Below are 23,245 nucleotides of genomic sequence, written 5' to 3'. Positions count from 1 at the left end.
CCCTCCTGCTCGCAGCAAAAGCCTTTCCAGTTGTAAAGAAGTGAATTAACTCCCTTCGTGTCAGTGATGGATGAGGCGCTTTCTCCCCCTTCAAAGAGGCGAGCCGTGCCGGTGAATGCGGGCCAGTGGAGTTGAAAAGTCCAAGCGGAACAGGAGAGCCCGTGGGGTGACCCAGCTGTCAGGCAGGACACCCTGGGGAAGGCTCCTGCCGGTGCCCTGCAAGGGGGGAACAAAAGCTGCTCTCAGCGCGCTCGCCCGGCCTGTAGGCTCATTTTTTGTTTTTGTCCTGCTTTCAATGGACTTGGGCGCATCCCTTAATGCGCAGCCGCCACTGGCGCGGGGCTCACGGAGCCTCAAAGGCTTGCAAGGGCTGCTCCTCCGCCCTGCACAAAGGAGGGTTAGCACGCCGGTACTTGGGAGATCTCCTTTCAGGCCTCCATGGCTAATCATATTAAAGGTGACCTCGTGGGCAGCGCTTTCCATTGTTGCCATATGTTTTGTCCAGTGCTTGAGTGATGTAGCGCATTGGAATGTATTCATGCGTCGTCTAATTTAATCACCAGGCTTAATCCCCTCTCCTGTTCTACACCCTTAGAATTTACTGGCTCCTTTCTAGCCTCCCATGCGTTGTCTGGGTCTCCTCCTTCACAAGATCATACCGATGCCTGGAGATAGTTTTATTTATTTATTTACTTTCAGAGTGTATTTAAAAAAAAATAATCTCAACAACAAGCCCAGCAACCTCTCCAAGGGGTGAGTGAGCGCAGCGGATGCTCTAGGAGGCTGATGCTTCGTCCCTGTGATCTTTTTCTGCCAGCTTTTCCGTAGAGAAATTAGGGATTAGGCTCATGGGTTTAAAAAAACAAAACAAAATACTACGAATGGAAAAATGACTGAGAAAGCAGTGTGTCTCCTTTTAATATTGTTGGAATAAATAACTAATTTTAAGAACTTGACTGTCTCTGTAAAATATGGTGTTGGTTTCTGCCTTTAAAACTTACCGCTTTGCTATGGGCAACTCCAATTCCAGGACCGACCGGACAAAATTAACCCAACAAAGCCCCAACTCCATTAGGCTGGTAAACTGGAATGTCTGACTGATGCAAAAATACTGCAAAAACCAGAGCGCTCTGCAGGAGCTGCCATGCCCTGCCGAAGCCAGGCATTTCTAGGGAGTGGTACTTTACAGGCTGTCTTTTAAGGATGATTTCTAAAGATTTTTCTAAGCCTTCCCTGCACCGGCTGACTCTGCTGTGTGGAGGGGTGTGTTAAAAATGGAAACTAGAGGTTCAGTTGTGTTGTGACTTGCTTTAGGAGTGGATGGGGTCAGTCCCGGCAAGGGAAGGCAGTGATGAGATTTTAGGATGATACACGATCAGGTTGCTAGTGTGCTGGACTCCAGGGGCAGGAAACCTTTTAATTCCCTTACACTTGCTGTGGCAGATTGTTAAATAAATACCTCATGCTTTGGTTCAGTTCTTAGATTCTCCTTCTCCGCATACGGCATGCTGGTACCCACAACTCTAAACAGTGGACTACATCCCGGATGTCTTTGAAACCTTAAACATAGCTTGTACCAATTTAACTGAATTACAGCTTTGAGTTTCCCTGTGTGTGTGTGTGTGTGTGTGTGTGGGTGTGCATGCACACATGAGTTTCTTGCAGCCGACTTCTCGCACGTGAGCTTTCTGGTCTTCTGTGACTGTATGTTATGGTTCGGGTCTGATAGGAGGAAGGAGGAATGATGTAAAAGATTGCAGATTTGTGGCTGGTTTTAAAAATAGTTTTAAAATATTATGCATCTTCATTTTGAAGAAACGCAATACTGCTTGGAAACCACAACTACTGAACATAAACCGTGTCGAGCCCCTTACATACATTAAATAACAGTGCAAAATAGAGGGTTACAAACAGCCTGGAAGAAGATCCTACCCTCCACGCTCCAGCCTGGGGATCAACAGCAGCATTGCGGGCTCTGACATTGACTTGGCACTACAAAAATACTTTACATTTTACACTGCACCTTTTCAGAGTGAACCTTGCCAGAGCCCTTTCCGAAATGTCTACATGCAGAAATCGCTTCCCTGCTGAAGCGCAGGCGTGTCAGAGCTGGAGGAAGGTGGCTGGTCATGGGTTAGCTGGAGGGCGGGGTGCCCGTCCCACTGCCATTGGGCTCTGGGCTTGCTGGGACAAGTCGCCTGGCCCCTGTCCACTCCTGCTTCCTTCTTTCCCTGCGACAGAGGAGCCACGAGGTCCCTAGGAAGGTGTGAGCGGGAGCAGGTCGCTGCCAGAAGAATTCTATGGAGCTATAGGCAGCCCAGCCCCAGGGGAGCCCAGGGGTTGTGCTAATGGCAGCAGCTCTTGCCATCCACAGGAATGGGCAGGGATGTCCTTGGAAAGCTTTGGATCTCGTGCACCAAGCAACCGCACTTAAGCATGCCACAAGATTCATGTAGGTAAGGGAGAGGAGGTCGTGGCACGCAGCCCACCTCTGCCCAGGGGGGAGGGAGCTGGCACTGCTGTGGTGGGATGCTGGGTGGCATTTTATGTCGTACAGCGCGTGGAGAAGATGCTCTATGGAAGGCAGTGGGCTGGGAGCGTGTGGCAGGAGATGCCTTCCCATCCCGTGCTGCTAACAGTGTGGGGAGGAGAAGGTTTGGCCAGGGACACAGCACAGCTGCCTGCAGTCCTGGCAGGTTCTAACAAGCTGCGAGAGAGTCCAGATTGTCCCCAGAGAACGAGCAAAGCTCGAGTCAGCAGTGCTAGGGCTGGACTTAGTGACTGCCAGGTATTTCGCAGCAGCACCCCAAAGGACGGGGGAGAATGGCGTGGCTGTCAAACTGAGATCAGGGTATTCTGCATCTTCATAGTCCCAGCTCCAGTTTAATGGCTTGCAGATATAACTAAACCTAGAAATCCTGTTGTGATTTCTCTTTTTACCTGGCATAGCTCTTATCATGTCGGCGCAGGGGCTGTTCATATTTTAATGGGTTTATCTCTTGTATAGAGGGTATTACAAGCTTTCGTCTGTCTTCCAGTGCAACTCTACGGAAATCCCTCCAGGCATGAGGCAGTACCTGGGCACTGAATTAATCTGTGCTCCTGGGTTCTCACAGTTCCATTAGTGCCTTAGCAGAGGAAGCAGTTAGCATTAACAAACTTAAGAAAATAGGATTTGCTGTGTTTGATATGCCCTCGGCTCCATGTATCCTCCCAACAGCAATGACAAAGACTGGGTACATTACGGGAAGACACAAAATAGTCATAGGGAAGACACAAAATAGGCTGATTTGTAAAATGTGTATCAGCATCCTCCAAGGCTCTTGGGGGGGGAAAAAAAGTTATACTGTAGTTGGGTGCAATAAGAGACACCAAACCGTTTTTTCCCCTGCCACATGCACAGACACATCTGCATCCACAGCTCTTACCTTGCCTTTCCTTGTGGCTTGAGCCATGTGAAGACAGCGCGGTGTCCTGTCTTCCTTCAGGCAACCATTGCTTTGGGACCTGTTTCTGGCCTGAAGCTGGGGCAGCTCTCGGAAACCATCCAGTGCTTTGTGAAGGGCTGTTTGTCCCCTTGCTTGTCATCAAACGAACGTTTACCGTTGCTGGCGTTCTTGTTCTGTTTTCCATTAAAGAAACTGCCTGTGAGCTGTGCGCTGTGTTTCCCTGGTGATGCTGCATCCATCAGTGGCTGGATCTGCCGTCCCTTTGGGAGCCGCTGACTTCTGCAACGCTGTTCTCTGCTGACCACGGGCTTTCGCAAAATAGCAGGGCCAAGCATGAAGCTAAACTTCATGCTGCTTAAACCTAGGGTCAGTAAGTTGAGATCTGTTTTCAGACATGACTCTCAGGTGTGTGAAATAACAGCAGTTGGAGATAATGACATGTTACCTGCAGTACCCTCTAATAACGACATACCAAGCAGCGAGTTTAGAGGGTTTTCCACTTGGTTGTGTGACTTTTCATCAAAAACAAGAGTGGAACACACTGATTGCTTTTTTTAAGTCTTTCAGGCTCTCACATACCATTTTGGGACAGAAATGCCTTAGGGATCTCTTTCTGATCAGGCTTTGCGTTCCTTCATCAGATCAGATGGTATATAGGTGGACTTCCATACCACCCACCCAGTGAAAAAGCCAGTGTTGGTCCTGCAGACCCTCTCAGGTCCCAGGTACAACCGACCGGCAGGCTGCAGACACCATGGCTGCACAGAAACGCCTGTCTGTTCTGCTGCTGACACTTGTCAGCTTAGGAGAAATTTTACGTCAGCCGTACGCTTGAAGTTTCTCTCCTTGTTAATAGTGAGAAATATTTCCTTTTTTTCATGGTTACTTTAACTTACTGCGTTGGTCTATTTGCTCTAGGATTTTCAGAGCGGTGGATGTATCTGCTGCTCTGCCAGCCCCTGTTCTATGGTGAGCTTTCTGACAAGCCGGGGATTATGAGGCCCAGGGTGTCTCTCGGTCCTGGCTGTCAGTGGTGGCTGCTGCTTGTCGTGCTCCCCTTTTCTGAGTTCTGCACTGGCTGCTGGTGCCCATGGGCTTGGGCAGCGCGGTGTCAGCAGCTGGATTTCCCATCTCTCTCCTTGTGCTGCAGACCCTGGTCTTGCCTGTTCCCATTCACACCGGTTACAGGTCCCTGTGCTGCTGCCCTGGCCTCTGGCTGTTGGCCTCTGGTCTCTCCTGGGGAATTTTCACTTTCTGATAAAGTACGTGGTGTCCAAGCGCTGCCCTCCAGCCATCAGCTTCTTCACGGACAGGGAGATTTGACTTGCCGGCAACTCTTAATGGCTTTGAGAAGGGTCAGTCCTGCCTCTCCATCAGTCTCTGGAGTTGTTTCAAATTCCTGATTGCAATCTAGCCTCTTACTAGAGTCTTGATCATCCTCCTCGCCCAAATTCCTGCTTTCCCAAGTGAATTTGCATATCTACCAGGTGAAGGTAGTGAATTTCCCTATCTCCCAGACCATTGGGACTGGGCGGGACCCAACTGTTCCTCCACGTCCTTGTAAAGCCTGTAAGTCATCATCAGTCTTCAAAATGCAAGAATTTTCTGTAGCCCAAAACTTCCCATCTCTATTGAGGCTGGTGAAGCCCAGCTTGTGAATGCTCTATTATTGCACAAGATTAAATCAGTGAAATTGTCTTTTGTCAGAGCACTGGTGGGGCTGGGAGAAGCGCAAGGGCCGGGAGTGCTTTAAAGAGAGGCTGAGAGACAGGCTCAGAGTAACATAAAACGGCCGAGTAGTGAAATTTGGCATCTATCTTGTTAGTGTCACAGTTTTTTTATGTGGCATTTCCTAGGGATGTTTTGCTTTTATTTTTAAAATTGATGTATGCGTAGAAAATACCTCTAACTTCATTGACAGTTCCCTAGTGGTCTAGAGCATGCGGTGTGGTGTCACAATTTGTTAGCTTCTGAAGAAGGTATTTTTAATCCACCAACGTAAACCCTTTGCAATTGTATAATCTGTGTTTTAGTCCTGTGGTTTCCTAATCATGCATCTAGAGAATGAGCTCATCAAGTTTATAAATTATAAAGTGAGCGGAAGTATTCAGCTAGTCTTTCTAAATAAATCTGGATCTGTTTCTTTGCGGATTGCGTACTGTGTTTGAAACCTCCGATGCAGGCAAGTGTGAATGTTTAAAAATAAACTCATTTGCAGTTTATATTTTTGCCAAGTGGTGAAAGTTGTCTCCTGCTCCGTCTTTCCAGAAACGCTCTTCAGCTTTGACTTGCAGCTGTGAAATACAAGCCAAGGGTATGATGCCAGCTTGCCATTTTGATGACAGCATCTGCCTGTCTTTGCAAAGGATCCAGCCATGCTTCTTTTTGGTTTTGCTGTGCTGCCCGACCACCTGTAGCAGAGGTTTTGGGGCCACCAGACAGCAACAGAGCAGCCCTCGCATGTGCTAGGAAACACGCGTTGGTGACTTAGCTCCCATGGTGGGAAGACCCCAGCGTCCTCGCTGCATCTTATTGTGGCTTTGGGTCCCAGGCTGGGAACCTCTGGCCTAGGAGGTTAGTTAAAGAAGGGGGGAAAGCTATCTGCTGTCTTCCATCTTCCAGCGTCAGGGATTCACTGGCTTTGCGTGTATTTTCTGCAGTTGTGGGTTACAGGCAGCAGCAGAGGAGAGGAATAACATTTGAGTAAATGATGGGATTGTAAAATAGAAATGGGCAGAGGGGTTCAGGTGAGAGTAATACCCCAAATGAGTTTCAGCTTCATTTCCTAGGCTGGACTGGGCTTCAGGCTGACATTGTCCTTTAGCCACCTGCATGGATCTTGTAGCCTGCTACCAGAGGTAGTTTGCTGGTGAATGTCGTGAGAGGGAGGAGACGTTGGAGAGACGTGCAGTTTGTGTGGTGCAGAATGAGTAAAACCCAAGACGATGAGTTGTATCACAGCAAGCAAGAGAGGATCCTTTGCATGGGAGACCCCAAGATGGAAAAGTGAAGCAGGAATGGAGAGGAGGTCCTACCCCCAGAAATTAGTCACCCTTGACTCTGCTGCCCATTTGCACCCAGTTGTTCTTCTGTCCTGTTAAAGGGGGCAAGGCTGGCCAGGAGTTTCTGTCAAACACAGCACTATCATCTCACACCCCAGGACATGTGGGTTGGCTGGCTGTGGAGCATGCTGGGCACCCAGTGTGTTCCTTGCTGATTCCTTCCCATGCCTGCTCTGCATTCCAGTTTCAGGTCGAGATGTCTCAGGAGTGGTAATAGTGGGGCAGGAAGAGCAGCTGCTGGTGACGTCCCCTTCAGAACACCTTTTCCCCAAAGATCAGGCTTATGGGACAGCTGATTTTACCTCTCTGCTTGTCTCTGTCTCCTGGGGATGGGCCGTGCTGAGGACACAGGGCAGCAGGGATGGCTTCAGGAGCCTCCTGGAGGATTTAAACCTTCACCTGGAAAATGTGTGTTTAGGGACAGGGAGAAGGGGTCTCACTGAGGAGGCAATGGGTGAGATGGGACCAGTTTAGGACTGGTTCTGGACTTCCAACCAGTAGCAACAGCAGTCTCATAACCAGGTACTGAAACTGGCCAAACATTCACTATCTGCAAAGCCAAAATGGAAGGACCACCCCAACCCAATGCAACAGGTAACTAGTTGAGCTGGTAGCAAGTTTCCCTGTCTTTCCTCTTTTTCCACTCTAGGACTTTTGATTTCTCCTTTATTATCCCCATCCTGTCCTTACCACATGTTCTTTAGCCTCTACCCAGGTTCTTTCTCCAGCAATTTCGAACTGCAGCACAAATAGAAAAGCTCGTGGAAGGAGAAGTGCTTCGGTCTCAAGAGCAGCTTCTTTTAAGTGAAAACACAGCTGTGAGGTTTGCAGGCTGCGCTTCTGTAAGGGCTCGTCCAGCCGGCACAGCCAGCACCGCTGCAGTCCTTCCAGCACGCAGGAATTGGGAAATCCATTGTGAACAAGATTGAGTTTGATGGCCTGCGTGGAGGCAGATGGATGTATTTTTAAGGGACAAGGTGCCAGAAAACTCTGTGATTACGTTACTGGAGCACGGCTCGTTTTTTGTGGTTTTAAAAGTGAGTGTCAGGACTTCAGGGCTATTTTTTTTTTCGGGTCAAAACCGAAGTTTGAGCGGGGCATAAAAACCTGCTTGATGACTAAGTTTATTCTTAAAAAGCTTTCTAGAGCTTGCTGGAGAGGGGAGCCTTTATTCCAAGAGGGAGCTGATACCAGTCTTTTTGGACTTCCATGCGAATGGGGTTAAATTTAAACAAGTGCCAAGGGTAGAAAAGAACCCCTGCCTTTCAGGAGAGCGTTTTCAGTATAATCTTTAGATCCAGTCCCCTGGTTTTTGTCTTGGAGGCTGTGTTCTGCCTCTCCTCCTTGCCCTGGGTGAACTCTTTCTGCTTGAGTACCCCACCACATCGGTGGAATTACCTTGAACGGTTATAACCAAGGCTGCCCTTACATTGCCCCAGAATTGGGACACATCTGAAATCTTTGACCTGGTTATTCGGCTGAACTGATAAAACCTCTCTGATACAGTGCATGTGTAGAGAAAACTTTTCGTCTAATGACGGAGGTTTGCTGCTCAGAGCCAAGGCTGGGAACCGGGGGATCCAAGCCAAACCATTTACTCAAGGGGCATGCAGAATTTGCCCAGTCAAGTCAATATAGGTACTGGCAGCGTTTCAGCAGCCAGAAGGCTGCACCTCATGCTCTCTCCTTGTTGGAGCTACCAGGCTTTATCGCATGACTGGGCCCCTAATTGCTACAGGTCTAAAACTTTAAAATGAGAGCAGCTGCTGGCTGCTTCAAAGCCTGGGCAACCCTGGAGGTCCATGACAGCGTTAAGCACTGTTCCCCCTTTCTGAAAAGTGTCTTTCTGGCCTTGGTGGAAGAAGCCCCAAGATGTAGACAGCTTCCCCAACACCCCCCACCAAGGCCTGAGCAGGGCGCTGGGACCCCGCAGGGATCAGGCAGCACAGAACTGTTGGTGCGCTGAAGGGCAGCTGCCCTGAGCCCTTCTCCTTTCTCTGGTGTCTCGTGTCTGTCCCTGTCTGTGTGCTGGTTTGGTGTCTGCTCGCCACTGTCAGGGGAATGTCTGTGGGAACCCTTGGGTGGAGATGAAGCAAGTCAGTGTCTGATGGATGGAGAAACAAGGAGGCATCCCGCTATCAGCCAGCTGCTGGACTTAAGGATGTAGGAATAGGGAGCAGAAGGATGTTAGCAATCTGGAGAGCGGAGCCATTACATGAACAAGTGTTATGTGCGCGCAGCCCTCCATGCCCAGTGACCACTGTGGACAGGAGAGGACTTTCCTTGAGATGACTTTCCTCAAGGAAGTGGCATCAGCCTCACCTCGAGCCTGCAGTACGTGCCACCAAACATTACCAAGGATCCACCACGTGCTGTGGGTACATTCTCTTGCTCCATCAACCAATCACCGGATAACATGTCCGCGCCTGCTTGTTACTTTGGGTACCACAGCGGCAACGGCATCCTGCCCATCAAAGATCCTGCCCCAGCCCCTTTGAATTTCAGTGCCCTGTTCCTCTTCTGTTTGGGTGTATTGCAATTGTGTCTGGTGGCGAGCGAGCCTATCCATCACTGTATCCGCACAGATCCCAATTACTCCTTTTGACAGCTCTTATTCGCACACCTCCCTGTGCCTCTGACATCTCAATTATTGATGGGGCTCGCCTGGTAGGCAGCACTCTGTTCTCAGCGTGGCTACGTGCCAGCTCCCTTTCCCATTGAGTTCACGCACGCACCATGCCGAGCGTTTCTTTATGTGTAAAGCTATTGAAGTGGAAAGGGATCTTTATTAGCATGAGAGCTCCGGGGCTACGCTACCAAAGGGGGCAGTGCAAGCCGAATCGCACCGCAGTATGGCGCTGGGAAATTTCCTCTCCCCCTCCTCTCCCAGCGAAGCCCAGCAGTGCCTTGTAAAATGAAATGGTCTCGTATGTTTAATGCTGAAGCTCCCTTGATCTGATGAGCCTTCCTTGTGACGGGGTCACCGTGCACTTGCATTTCTGCATGAAATCTCAGTCGCCCCTTGCTGCTGCAGGCATAAAATCTGGTATTTTGAAGAGCAGTGCCCTTTCCTTTGTCTGGGTATTAGTTTGTTCGCTGGTTTTACAGCAAGCCTTTGCCTTCTGACAAGGAGCCTTCTGACACACAAAAAAAGGAGCTTCAAAGCAGCACACGGTGTTGGAGTGATGTTGTCAAATTGGTTAAGAGTTAGAGCTGTGCCAGAGGGAGGATTGCAAAAATCTGCTTGTTTTGTAGGGCTTTGTGTGTCTGGGAGGCTCTGGATGTCTCGTGACATTGCTGTGGCAGAAGTCAGATAGGAGGAACGATAAAGTTGGATGATCAGCTCCTCCAGGACATCTCTCCTGCCCCTAGCCTTCCCTGCAACCTTCTTTAATTCAGAAGTAAGCAGAGGTTTTGTGATGTGCTTGGTGAAGGAAGGCAAAAGGAAAAGGGTGGCTGCTGGAGAAGACAGGACCAGAAAGAAGCAGCAGTGTAGGGTGTACAGACAGCTGGGAAAGGACACTTTAGTTTTGTTCTTGGAGGTCTGTGACAGCAAGTGCCTCATAGATTAGCTTTAGCATGGGAGGAAAAGACTGCGGAGCAGACCCTACAACGTACTAAGGTGCCAGGGAGTGTTTGAGTGCCTTTGCAGCTGAACACGGCCCTGCAGAAGTGAGCATGGGTCCGAGGATGCTCAGTGGAGCATCCTGCCTTATCCTCTCTTTCCGCCCTGTCACGAGTTTTGCCTGGGGGCTCCGCACTCCCTGCAGAGACCAAATGACACCAAATGGGCAAAGGCAGCCAGAGCTTGGCTCATTCAGGGTCTGTAAGGATGCCTGGCCTGGGTGACGATCACAGGTCCCCTCTTCCCCCTCCTAGCTGGCCATGACAGTGCATCAGCAGCAGGGCAGATTTGCAAAAAATCAGTTTTGTGGATCAGCGACTGCATGGCTGCCTTGAGCTATGGTTGCTGGGACAGACCTTTAGTTACCCGTCTTTCTGTGTGACAGTCTGACCCTGACATTTCTCTGGGTGGGGTCGTCTTGTCACTGTGGGTGACAGCAGCATCCTCTTGCCTGACAGTGTTGCCCCAGATGGTCAAGTTGCGTATAGACCCGGTGACACAGGCCTTGCTGGCACTGGTAGGTAGCAGAGACAGCTGAGCCTGCCAAGCAGGGTGTGTTTCATTTGTCTGGAATAACAGGAGCTGACAAAAAAGGGTTAAAATAACAGAAAGTTGAAAACTCATTATCTTTGGGAACTGTGATCTTTCCTTTTTGGGTAGGCAGGTTCCATGGGACCCCGTCCCCTCAGATAGTGGAAAGGTCACCCTCCCATACCTGATTGCCCCACAGCTTTCCCCAGCAGCCTGTCCAAACAATGCTGTTTTCCTTCCCAGCCCTTTTCCTTCCTTCCCTTCCCCTGGACTTGTCTCCCTGCACAGAGCTGGCTCCAGCCCCAGATGGTGCAGGGGGCCCAGAGCCCAGGTGAGCTGTAACCAGAGATGCTCAGTTACAGCAAGCCCAAAGCCCACTTATCTGAGAGCTGCAGATGAGAGGCTTAGGCACTCCTGAGTTTATCCTGATCAGAAATTTTGTTGAAAGTGGCCAAAGCCACACTTTTGCTCAATTTTGCACTTTCTTTGCTGTTTCTTCCCTAACAACTCTGCAATGCGGTGCCTGTTCTTCAAAGCGCAGAACCAGGTGGAGCTGTGCCCAGGGTAACTGCTGTCCCTTTGCCTCTGAGGTGCTTTTTGATACTCTAGCAGGAAAGCTCTGGAAAACCTGGACCAGAAAAAATGGCTTTGGGCAGTTCCCAGTCCCTCCTTTAGCTCCCAAACCAGGGCAGCTCACCTGGGGGGGGACTCTGGTTGTAGACAAGTGACCTTTGCCCATGCCACAACAAGGTGATCACTTGCCTCCCTTGGGGAGGTTGCTTGTTCCTTGGTGACCTCCTGCTCCTATCGGGTAGCTGCCATGTACCATCGTAGCATCTGGAAAGGCTGTAGCTGTAGCCTGGCTTTGTGGATCTCATCCAGAAGAATCATCCCCAACTGACCCTGCTAGTCCTGCCTTAGACACCAGTCTCCAAAATGGATATGAGCAATATGCTAAGCTGTAGTAAGATCAGAGCTTGCAGGTAGGGGTAGTGGTTGAGAGTGTAAGAGGTTGCTGTCTGGATAGTGGTACAAATCGTGATACTTGTACCATGGGCACATCAAAGCACGGACGGATGTGTTACGTGTTGTCACAGGAGCGTGTGTTGCACAATGGCTCACAGAGTTAGGGGTGTAGAAGTCAAGGGAGATCAGCTGGATTTGGCCTCAGCCTGGTACTCGGTTCTTAACTTGGTATCCAAGATGGTGAATTTTTTGATGATTTCGTGGTATGCAGTTTTGTTTGGGTCAGTGAGAGCACAGCATATGACTTTGCTACCCTTTAGGGAAGGGAAAATTAGTGCACCATCTAAGGATTCAGCACGCAGGGTTTCTTAACAGCCTGTGGGAGAAAGATGTTTTAATTCTGCGTTCATTCCTGAATAAGCCGTTAATTTCAGTTAGCAATTTCCTTGGAGCCCAGAGGAAAGGAGTCTGTGATCAAATGGAGTGGCTCAACACTGCTCTCTCCTCCTTTCCCTGTTTAAAAAGGTCGGGCTCATCATAACAAACCTCCTTCGACATTTAGCCCTTGCAATGGTTTTCCCAGAGAGTTTCAAGAGTCCTGCACGATCCAGCAGTGGTCGTAGTCTCTATGACCCCAAAAAAGCCGAAGCTCTCAGTGCGTAAAGACGGCAGCTACCTCCTCTGAAGGATGCTGCCCCTCGTACCCAGCCTGCTGGCTCCTGGTCAGGGTCTGCAGCCCTTTTGCAGAGCAGAAGAGCCGCACCTGGTGGCTGCAGGAGCTGGCGGGACACTGCTTTTGGGGACAGCAGCCTTCCCCTTGGGAACAAGAGGCTGCTCGAATGCACTGGGCTGTTGCAGGGCTCAGCCCCGTGCTGTTTTCTAGGCAGTTCAGCGTATAAAATCACCAGAGACGTTTTCAGCACAAAAAAGTCTCCCCACAGAACCGTTCTGTTGCTTGTTGAAAGAGGATTAATTTTTCCCCCTTAAATAAAATGAGCCGTGTTTGAAATCTGAAAGCCCTTGCCGAATGCCTTCTTGGAGCTGCAAAGAAAGCAGCTTCCAGGTCACATCATAGCCTCCTGCCGGACGCGGATCCAAACTGCAAACCCTTCTAACAGCTCTTTAATAACTCTGCACAGAAGGAAAAATCTGTCACCTTTCCCTCTGTGGTTTCTCCTCTGTTCTAATGCACTGGAGGAACGAGATGGAGCCGGGAAAGTTTTCAGAGAAAGACTCGTGGGAACTACAGCTGCCGATGGAGAAGACTCATTTCTTTAGTGTCTGAGGGGAACCGCAATCGCTTTGGTGAAGGGTGGTGTGTGTGGGTGGGTTTGGAGGGGTGAACCGTTATGACCCATGCATTTCAGAAGAACCACAAACACTTTATAGTAACAAAGGGTGGAAAAAGCGAGAGGTTTCTGCAACGCATGTGACTTTTCCCTGAGGTTTGGAACCCCGCGGTATGTTCCAGGCCACGGTGTTTGCGTGTCAGTCTCAGCGAGTTAAGCTTTCTCCCACAAGCCTCGCTTGAAGTTGCTGTGATGACTGAGAGCCTAAAATGTTGCTTTTTTTTTTTTTCTTTTTTTTTTTCTTTCTCTTTTCGTTCTCCCCCACCCCCTCTCCTCTCTGCAGCTGAAGCTCTCGTTTACCTTGGACCAGGAGAGTGGGATGCCTCAAGGCTGTTATATCTATCAATACCGGGACAGCAACAAGTAAGTCCCGCGGAAGATCGCACGCAGCAGATAGGGGAAGGTGCATTGCAAGGGAACTGCCCTGCCTTCTGGCAGAGGGATCACAACTGCTTGTACCACTTAAAAGTAGATTAAAGCAGGCTTCGGGCTTGACCCAAAACTGAGAACAGCTCCTGTAAAGGCTGGATCCTTTAAAATGCACAAGGCCCTCAAGCCCCCTTTCTTCTGCAGCATTTAAAACCTGCTTTTATTTGGCTAAAAGGCCGGTTCTTGGGTGCTATGGGCTCTGGCAGAACTCAGCCAGGCTTTGCCCAGGGGTGTTCGCAGCTCAGACACTCGACTGTTTTGTGTGGGGGTGACCCTGGGAACGCGGGCGGGGGTAAAAGCATCCAAGGCTGCACAAGCCCCGCAGAGGGCAGCCCTCACTGCTGCTCAGCTGCACAGAGATGCGGCATCCCATTCTCCCTGCTCGAGCTCTGTGGGTTCACAGAGTGGCCTTTCGTTTGTGGTACTGTAGCCCCAGTGCAGCCACGCACTCTGTTTTTATAAGGTACCGTATGATATTCAAGCTTTGGATGTGTTTGGAGCACAGAGTCCTCAATTTCTAGGTATTCTGTCTATTTTTACTAGCTGCCGTAGTGAATTGGCACCCAAGATGTTTTTATTTCAAATCACATTCTCATTATCAAATTGACGGCAGCAGCACAGTTCAGCATATTTCCGTGTTCGCGCTGGGTTACTTTGCCTGAATACCAGCATGTCATAAATCCATAGCCTGTTGCCTCCACCCAGATAGTTCTGCTTCTTGCAGGAGGGTATATGAAATTGTAAATGGACGAAACAGCCTGTAATGAGATCTGCTCTGAAACGCTGACGAGAACGGTCCCGACAAGGAAGAGGGACATTCGCAAAGCAGCACCTGCCCCTTTCTAAGCTGAGAATTCTCAGTGTATAAACAAGAAGGGAGATAATTTCTGGGAGAATCCTTCCCACCTGTGGATGGGTGATTAGCAGGCAGTACATGCTCCCATGCCAAATATCCTGGCCCCGGAGGCACGGGTGAGGAGAGCTGGTACCTCCAGCACCACCGAGCTAACAGGGAGACGTGTGGTTCAGCGCAGAAGCATAAAATCAACAAGGGAAGAGTGTTTGTTTTTGAGGTTTTAAAAGGCGGCGGCACACAATGGACAGTGAGGAAAAGAAAACCCCCAGACCTACTGGGGTTTGTTAAGGATGTTTATAGACCCAGTGTTTCTAATTGTGTGGCGTATATCTCAAAAATCAGCAGCCGTGGGTTTTTTCTGCTGCAGACCCTCCTCTCCCCAGGCTCCAGTGGGTGTTTTGTGCCATTGTTTGAGGAAACTCCAGGGACGGGAGTGGAGTTACTTTGTTTAAGCGCTAAGGCCAATCGCAGTTCTGCTTGGAAACCTTGCTTTTAGCTGTGAGTGGTCCAGCATGTGAAAAAGTAGCTGTGGCGTGTTGGCAGCTGTTGATTTAGAGATGTATGGCTGTGACCTGCGTTTCTGGCAGGTGTGGGAGCCGAGCCACCCCGAGCCATGCCAGCCGGGATCATGGGTTGGAAAAATACAGCACGGGCAGGATGAGTGAGATTGCAAGTACACCCAGACTTTGTGCGCGTCTGACGGATCCAAACTGCAATTATACCTCCCTGCGGGGCCCCGCGCTTTGTATTTTATAGCTTGCTTGACCAACCTGGGGGGGAGCAGAATCCCATTTCCCAGGGAGAGCCTGGCTAAGTCTGCGCACGCCCTTATCCCGCTAAGCCCTGTGCGTGCAGCCCAGCGCCGCTGACGGTCCTTGGCCCAGTGAACTGAAGCGTGAAGGTCTGTGCTACGTCTGACGTGTTCTTGCAGGTAAAGTGCCCTTGAGCCAAACGTGTGCTCCGTTCTGGTTGTACCCGGGATGATTTTGGAAGGAGCTCACGTGCGCTGCAGCTTTATTGGCAACAGAGCATCACTTTTGAATAGCGTAGTGAAGTGCCGGACGTGGCTCCCTCTCAGCCAAGCAGAGACCATGCTTCTCAAGCATGGGGCCTTCCATAGGGTTAATTTGTTATCCCTACAATAGCATGGCAGCTGTCGTGATAATTTTTCCTTAGCAATTTCCCAGGGTAAATTGCAGGCCTTGTGTTCTCCCAAGCCTAGTCAGGCTTTGACAGTACTCATCAGGGACCAAGGGGATAACAGCTCTTCTGCATCCTTCTAAACATGTATCTAGAAGTTAAGGCAATGTAACGTTTGTGTCTGCACCATGTTTTGGAGCTGTTTACAGTCCAGAGAAGAAATGCTGGCAACACGCTGCAAGCTCATGCATGGGAAAGACTGGAAATGTGCACTCCGGAGCTCAGTGGCGTCAGCAGAGCGTTGGGGCTGGGACCTGCACCAGGGACAGACTCGTGGCAGGAGTGCAGCAGGTGCGTGAAGCTCTCAAGCAGGAGTTTTAACAGGAGGAAGCAGGGGTGATCCTGGTCGATGGGAACCCATTCTGGGCTAGGGAGTGTGCCTGGTGCCCCAGAGATCTGTGTGAGCAGGGCTGTGCAAGGCTCAGTGCCACCCCGGCCACGGGAGGAGTGTCCCTTCCCCTCCAAGTGGCAAATGCTGTTCCAAGCTGCAGCCAGACGGGGCCACCGGAGAACAGCGGATATTGGCCTCCCACTCGCAGAACAAAGGACCGCAGCATTGCTGAAAGTGTAATTACCAGAGCTATTAAAATTTCTATTGCTTAGGCTAGAAGTGCAAGTACCATGCAGGCTCTTACAAGGGCAATCAATTGGAATTTGTTCCCTTTAAAATGATAAAACCCTGCCAAGGAAATTTTGCCTGCACCCAGCAGCTTCCCCTTTGCCTGCCTGCCCGCAGGAGCGTTCACGGGCACAACGCTCGCCTGGCGCCCGCTCCGCTGTCGCACCCTGGGTGCCGAGCGCTGTGGGGTGACGGGGCTCAGGGGAGCCTTGGGCTGAGAGCAGAAGAGGTGCTGGGCAGCCAGCTGCTCATCCCTCCGCCCCTGCTATCATCTATCGGTATCCGTTGGCACTTAATAGTCCCAGCAGCAACACAAGTGCTGCACCGGGAGCTGTGTGGAGGAGAGAGGCTGCCCCTGCGGTCCTGGGGGTGAGACCAGGGGGCATCAGTTCTCCCCTTTTTCCCTGCTCAGACCCAGACACTTTCCTCCCCTTGGCTGCCATTCCTTTCCAGCCCTTCAGTCCTTCCTGGCCCCAGAGGAAATGACTTGACCTCACGCAGAAGCAAGCAGTCTGCTCTCTCATTTTTAAGCCATGTTACTTAAATCTTCCTAGTGGGAATCAGTCGGTATAATCGACAGAGCACCGGGCTGCTGTAGGACAGCTGTCCTGCGATGGGAGCGCTGTGCCGTGACACGGGGACGGCCAGTGATGTGTGCTGGCTGACATTCAGAACAGGAGCACATTGTCAGCCTTTCCGTGGCCCCAGTGCAGTCACATCCAGGAGAGGACATCCCTGCCAGCCGTCCCGTGGTGTGACTGTGGGACGAGCCGGGTGTTGAGGGTGGGACTGGCTTTCTGCCGCTGCCTCTGCGCAGGCTGAGTTTCTCTGGCCCTGCACAAGATCCAACTGCAAAACCCAGCCAGGCAGTAAAAGACCATCAAGGCCATTCGCATCCACCATGGCTCGTGAATCCCATCTTACAACACGCACTCACCGGTCCCCGATCTAGGAATATGACGCTGGCTGTGCTGAGGAAGTGCCGGCTGCCCGCTCTTGTGGGCTGCCAGGCAGCAGGAAGGATGAGATCAGTAAAGGTCATGAAGGACTTCTTCCACCCTGAGTGCAGGAAGAGCCAAAGCCAACTTGAGATCCCCCTGGATGAAATTAATTGTGAGAAGTTTACTGTCTTTTGTTTGCATCCAAGAAAAAGAAGGTTCAGTCTGTTTCCTGTGTTCACTGTCACTGTCCAGACGCTTCTCCTGAGACCTCCTAGGCTCTGCTCGCCTACCCACAGCAAGTCTGACCCTTCAAATGCCTTTGTCTTCCCTTCCAAGACTCTCTGATTACTGTCACCTTTCTCAGATGATGCAGTGCTCGGGGTCCCTGCCATCCCAGACCCACAGAGGAGCTATAAATCCCTGTCAAGATTCATCCTGTTACGTGGGCCGTATTTGCAGGGGATTGTGTCGCTTCCTTGCCCCCAGCTGGTTCTCTTCTAACGTGGTTTTCCTGCTCCCTTAGCCTCCGGGTACTGGTCTCTTTTTGAGGTCCCTTCCTCACATCACAGACGTCGCCTTTGCCGATAGACCAGCTTGCAGTTCGCCAATGAATTTCATTTTAATTCCTTGCTGCAGCTGGGGTTTGTGTCAGGATTATGAATTGGCAGTGGGGGCTCTCATGTTCTCTACAGAGTAATTTTTAAACCCAGAGGAGCAGCATCTCGCATGGAAGCACTTAGAGACCTCTTAGAAAATCAGTGTTGGAGTATTGATCATTTTTTCTCTCCAGGGACCCGGAGCGCTACAGACAGAGCTGCTGTGCAGTGTAGCCACTTGCGGGCAGCACCACACAACTCTTCAGAATGAGAAGTGAAGAATAGCTCCAGTTGAAAGGAAAAGTGGTGCCCCCTTTTATATAGAGATCAATGATGGCTGGTACATTGGATTATCACTTAAAACACCAGGACTTCAAATGCCAGGGTGCATGCACTCCTGACGCTGACAGGCTAGTGATATATAATGCTGTTTGGGTTACCAACTGAGCTCCTCTGTGCGGTCTTTTCATAAGGTGAATGTAATATCTGCAGTGATCTACCCAATGTTGCATCAGGAGAGCCCAGCCTATAATTATGCTTGAATTATTTGAACGGGTTATTTGTCACAAACACATTAGGTCACTCCATTTATTGCTACCATTCAGGGCTGCAGCAGGTTTGGTGTAAACAGAGCTTGGGTCGAGGTTTGGGGCAGGGGGTATTTTTCTGAATAGAGCAAATCAGAATTGTTTGGGGTTTATTCTTTTCTGCTAGGAGAGCTGTTGACGGGGAGTGCTAGGAACAAAATATGTAAAGCAGCTGACACAGCATAACGGATTGGTTTTTAGTTGTACTTCCCAGGTGTGCAGCTCATGTGTTGGACTTTAGCATGGACCTAGTTGCTTTGCAATGAGCTGGCAGGTTTAGTGTGATATGTTTTGTTCCTTACAAGAAACTGAGGCTTCCAGAGTGGGTTGTTTGTACAAGGAGCTGCTGCACAGCTCACACAGTCACTGTGTGCCTGACTTGCCTTATTACGTGGTTGTTTCATGGTACGCATCCCACCAAAGCGGCACGGGTTGTGCTGGTATGAAGGAGGTGGTCGTCTCCCCTAATGGCATCTGATTTTCTGGTTAGTGATAAGCAAATACGTTCTCTGCACTACTTTGACCTGCATGGCCAGAAGTCTCTGAAGGTGGTATCTCCTCTTGCTTGTCTTGCCTGGCAGACTGGGATTTCCTGGGGGAAATCCATATACAGGTTATCGCTTGACGTCACAGGCTTGGGTGGGTGCTGTCTAGTAGTGTCTAGTGGTGCTGGCTTAGCTGGGACAAGGCATGTCCCGCTGCACTGCAGTTCTGTTTCTGCAAGCATTGCCCAAGTCTTGTTGGATTGCTCTAGCTGAGCTGCCCTGTGACTCTCCTGGTGAGCTGTGGAGGGTTTATCTGCTTTTGGATGCCACAGAAAAGCATGAGAGGCAGTTGGGGTAAGTAAGCCTGTATTTTCATTAGGAATACCACCACTTTCATTGTAACCAGCCCCTAGGTTTAAGACTGTCAGCCTTCACAGGCATTAAAACACTACCAGACTCTGGTGGAAGGGGTACCTGTGTGGATGAGAATGGTATTGGAAGCAAAATGCAAGCCAGGACATGAGTTAGCACTGCCCGGAAGATATACTCTACAAAAGACAAGACTAAGCAGGTTGGGAGTTTTTCTTATGATACCGTGTCTCGTTTTTTGTTTGACTTATTGGCACTAACCTTTACCCAAGTCAGCAGGTGATGTATGTCCTTCACCTGCCAAAAGGTAATCACTAGAGTTGGCCAGGCAAGGCTGGTGACTTATTCTGTCACCGTACACAGAGATAAACCAGCCCTACGCTTGGTTCAGCGTAGGGTAAATTTTCCAGGAGAATAAGTCTGGAGGTTGACCTTTAAAACTTCAAAAGATACGTAATCCTTCCTGCCTAAGGCATGAGTTCAGTTTTCTGTATGACACAGCCAAAGGCTGCTGGGACATATGCTGCAAAATAGCCATTTCCAGGTGAGGAAGAAGGGCTCTTGCAAAAGGTTCTGCCCAGGTATTACTTAGCTGCTTTTCTTGACACAGACCTGCCTCCTCCTGCCACCCTGCTGCTTAATAACAGGTTTCCAATCCATCAGTGCTGTAGAAATAGTAACTGCCAACTCCTTGGAGTGTCAGTGCTGGGTGGGGGCTGCAAGTGGAAAAGATGATCAAGGAAACCTGCCTTTCCCCTGAGCAAGCAGATGGGATTTGAAGATGACCTGACCCCTTCCAAATAAACATTTGAAGCTTTCTTTGGTGTTCCTCACAATATCCCACATCAACCAGTAGATCTCTCGCTAAATCCTCATGGGGTACCAGAACAGCCGGTGTGTTCTCCCACCCTCAAGGGGGAAGGACGGGGCTCTTAAACCCAGGTGAGTGTGTGACCTCCCTACTCTCCCTGGGTGGAATCAGGGGAGTTTGTCGTCTTATCTGTTTCTGAGTGTTCTCTTGGAGAGGAGCTGTAAAACCTCCTTGTGTCAATGTTAGATGTCTGGGTATTCAGAGGCAGTCAGGTAGGTGAGAAAATCAGCTGCAATTGTAATTGAGTCAGAGATGCTGTCTCCGTGTATCATCCCTGGAGATCTGTTTACGTATCCATTTGCTTAACAGTATGTTTGGAAGCTCGGCAGGATTTCAGCACAATTTCCCTCGCCTATATATATCTGACTAATGCCCAAGGCAGTGAGCTATATCTGGACTAGAACTGCTAACCTATGGATCTGGGTTTTCTTAGTAGCCCTGAATCAGACGAGTTTCTGATTAGCCCTTAGGTAGATGGGAGAGGTCTGACGTGGGAAAGAGTGAATCATCCTCCTTCCACAAGAAGTACCTCTGAATTTCATCTTGAACCCAAGTGGCTGGATTGATTTTATGTCCAGGAAGGCCCTCTCCTGAGCTGAGACATGGCTAGAAAATCACCAGGCCCCCTAGCCATCCCTCTCCCAGCAGGATTTCTGGGCATACTTTATTGTAAAATATATGGAAAAGGAGTCCTTGTTTTGGCTTAGTCTCTGTATCCTTGAATGTCTAGCCGTAGTGCAGACTGACTTTTCTGCCAGGTATGGGTTTTGCCGTCCAGCCTGTGATGTTACAAGGAGGAAGCACTGGGACCAGCAGGCAAGTGCATGTGCTGCTGCCTTTTGCTTTGTTCGGATGTGCTTTAGGTACAAACTAACGGTGGAAATTTGCATGCAGCGGCAGGCAGTGGAGTAAGACCAAAGATGATGAAGGGGATGCTGAGTGCTCAGAGCACGTGTTGTGCTGGCGGTGGTGAAGGATGCTCTGCTTGGAGATAGACCTTCCAGTCCTGCTTGCCAACCTGCTGTTTGATCTGCACTTTCTGCCTGGAGAGAGCCAGGGCTTTCAGTTTGCTGTGGGCAGGGCCTCTACGGTCTGTTCAGCACTAAGTACCTTCGTTCCCCAGGGGATCGGCAATGTAAACTGGAGTAACTGGGTGGATTGTCAGCCAGCTGGGACTGCTCTCTCTTAAAGAGCTACTGGCTGAGAGCTGAAGCATTCATATTAGAAATAAAACACTCATTTGAAAGGCAAGAGAGATTAACCACTGGCAAAATGTCCCAAGAGAAGACCAGAGAATTCTCCATCTCTCAAGGACAAATGCATTTCTGGAAGGTGTTTTAGACCCTACAAGTCAGTGGATTTAACAGACCCGTAGCTACCTGAAGCCCTCCAGGCACAAGAGGTCAGCTGCTGGAATAATCCTCCCAGTCTTAAAATTCCTGGCTTGCTGTTCTGTGTTAACGTAAAGGATCAGCTTTGCATTGACACCACTCTCTTTGCAAAGCTGGTTTTTGCCAGCTGCTGAGCCTGGAAGAACAGGGCTCCTGCCCCTTTTCCATGTACTCTGCTGAGCTGGGCATTCCGTGCACCTTGTTGCTTGAAATTATGTCCTCGTGAATCAGAGGGTGAGGATGGAAGCACCTCTCCTTACCCCCTCCCAAGAAGCAAGGGTGAGCAGTTCTACTTACCCAGTTGCTGCTGTGGTTTGCTCTGGGTCTTGCGGCTTTTTCAACTGTTTTTCCACAATTCAGAGCAGCTAAATCAGTCTGGCAATGGACTCTGTTCCCTCCGCACCTCCCTGTTTCTTCTCCATCAAAAAAAGGAGCTTCGAATCACAAGCATGTCTTGTGTGCTCAGCTCCTCACAGTGTCAAGGTCACCCCGAATGGGGTTCCTGTTACAGTTCAGCACTTTCACCTCTTTCAATTTGCCACGCATTAGTCAATCTGGAGCCTAATGGATTTGTAACCTGGCTTTGCCTGTATCGTCTGAGACGTTCCCAGCAAACTAAGAGGATTTGGGCACAACTTCCTTTCAAGTTAATGGAAAGATCTTGCTTGGAAAGAACCTGCTTGAGGATCTGAGTGTACTTTGCATTAATGTTTCCATTAATTTTAATGGGAGATGGTTCTAAATTCCTCAGATCAGCTTTGAACATCTTAAATTTTGTCTCCTTCACCTGCCTCATCTAAAATGGGGCTACTGAGCAGAAGCACCCTTAAATGAGCAGCATTATTGACCAAGACGTCCTGCAAGTTTTTCTGCCGCTGTTGATCTCTCTGGAAACATCCTGTTCTCTGGTGACCCCACTGGACCCCTCACCAGGTCACCACACACAGGGCAGGAGGTCCAGGGTCAGCTCCCAACTCAGAGGCTGTCCCTTGCTTAGTCTCTGACGAGTCACATCGTCTGTCTCTGCTCCACCGCTGTCTGAAAAGCAGAAAAGAGCAGGAGTCCTCTGGGACTTTTTCATTACCATTTATAAAGCACTTTGCGATCATCAAACAGGAAGGAATAGAGGAAAGTGAACTTTTATTGTTGCCACTCAAGTCTCGGTTACTGCAATGAGGAGGTGTTTCAGCTCTGCTGCCTTGGGCGCGATTACCTGCCCCACTTCGTTTGGCTGGTACCAGCAGGCGCTGCAGAGCCCAGCCAGGGTTTTAGCCTGGGGATGGTCTTGTCTGGCTTCTGTGGGGCCATGCTACTCTTGATGCCAGTCTCGTGAGCTGAGCAGCTCGGTATCTCCCGCTTCCCCTCCCTCTCTCCTTGCTCTCTGCCCCGCTGCTCCTCCGTTAACTTTGACACTTGAACACAGCAGTGATTAACTGTTACTGAGCATCTGCCACTGATCGGATTGCTGCTTGCGCCTGCCTCCTTCAGCAGAGCTCTTGCCTCCTTCTGGACTGCTGGTAGATATTCCTTTCTGTCTCCGACTGGGCTGAGCAGAGACCAACATCCCGACTGCTCCTGGCATGCCCCTGGTGAAAGCCAGCCCTGGCAGAGCTCTTGTACACGTTGCATCTCTGGCACAACCTCATTTTGCTCAGGCAGTCCAGGCTGAACAGCCTGATTTAGTAAAAGAGTTGGTGCAAGCCCTACTCATCTCAACATAATCAGGTTAGTAAGCGGCTACACGTGCAGTTGTCCTGGCAGACAAGAAAGGCCACACTGGCTTGTCCCCACTGGAAGTATCCCTAGGAAAGACTTTGTGGTCAAATAGGACCTAGAGAGGTGGGGAGGCAGCTCTGCTGCAGTAAAACAGGGCACCTGTTGGAGAAGTCATCTTATTAATGAGGTTTTCATGCTTTATT

General features: G+C 50.0%; 1 protein-coding gene across 4 annotated transcripts in view; it reads left to right on the top strand.

Moving 5' to 3' along the window:
* The window catches only part of DIS3L2 (DIS3 like 3'-5' exoribonuclease 2), a 194,176-nt gene that overhangs the window by 141,197 nt on the left and 29,734 nt on the right, over positions 1-23,245 (top strand). For all 4 annotated transcript variants that reach the window (XM_063339888.1, XM_063339887.1, XM_063339889.1 and 1 more), the window contains one exon: positions 13,266-13,345. In XM_063339888.1, the coding sequence (XP_063195958.1) occupies positions 13,266-13,345 (80 nt within the window). The remainder of the gene's footprint in view (positions 1-13,265; positions 13,346-23,245) is intronic.

The sequence above is a fragment of the Chroicocephalus ridibundus genome, chromosome 6 (assembly GCF_963924245.1).
Source record: "Chroicocephalus ridibundus chromosome 6, bChrRid1.1, whole genome shotgun sequence".
Taxonomy (NCBI): Eukaryota; Metazoa; Chordata; class Aves; order Charadriiformes; family Laridae; genus Chroicocephalus; species Chroicocephalus ridibundus.
Note: the sequence above shows the minus strand (reverse complement) of the source record. Positions and strands in the feature narration are given on the sequence as shown.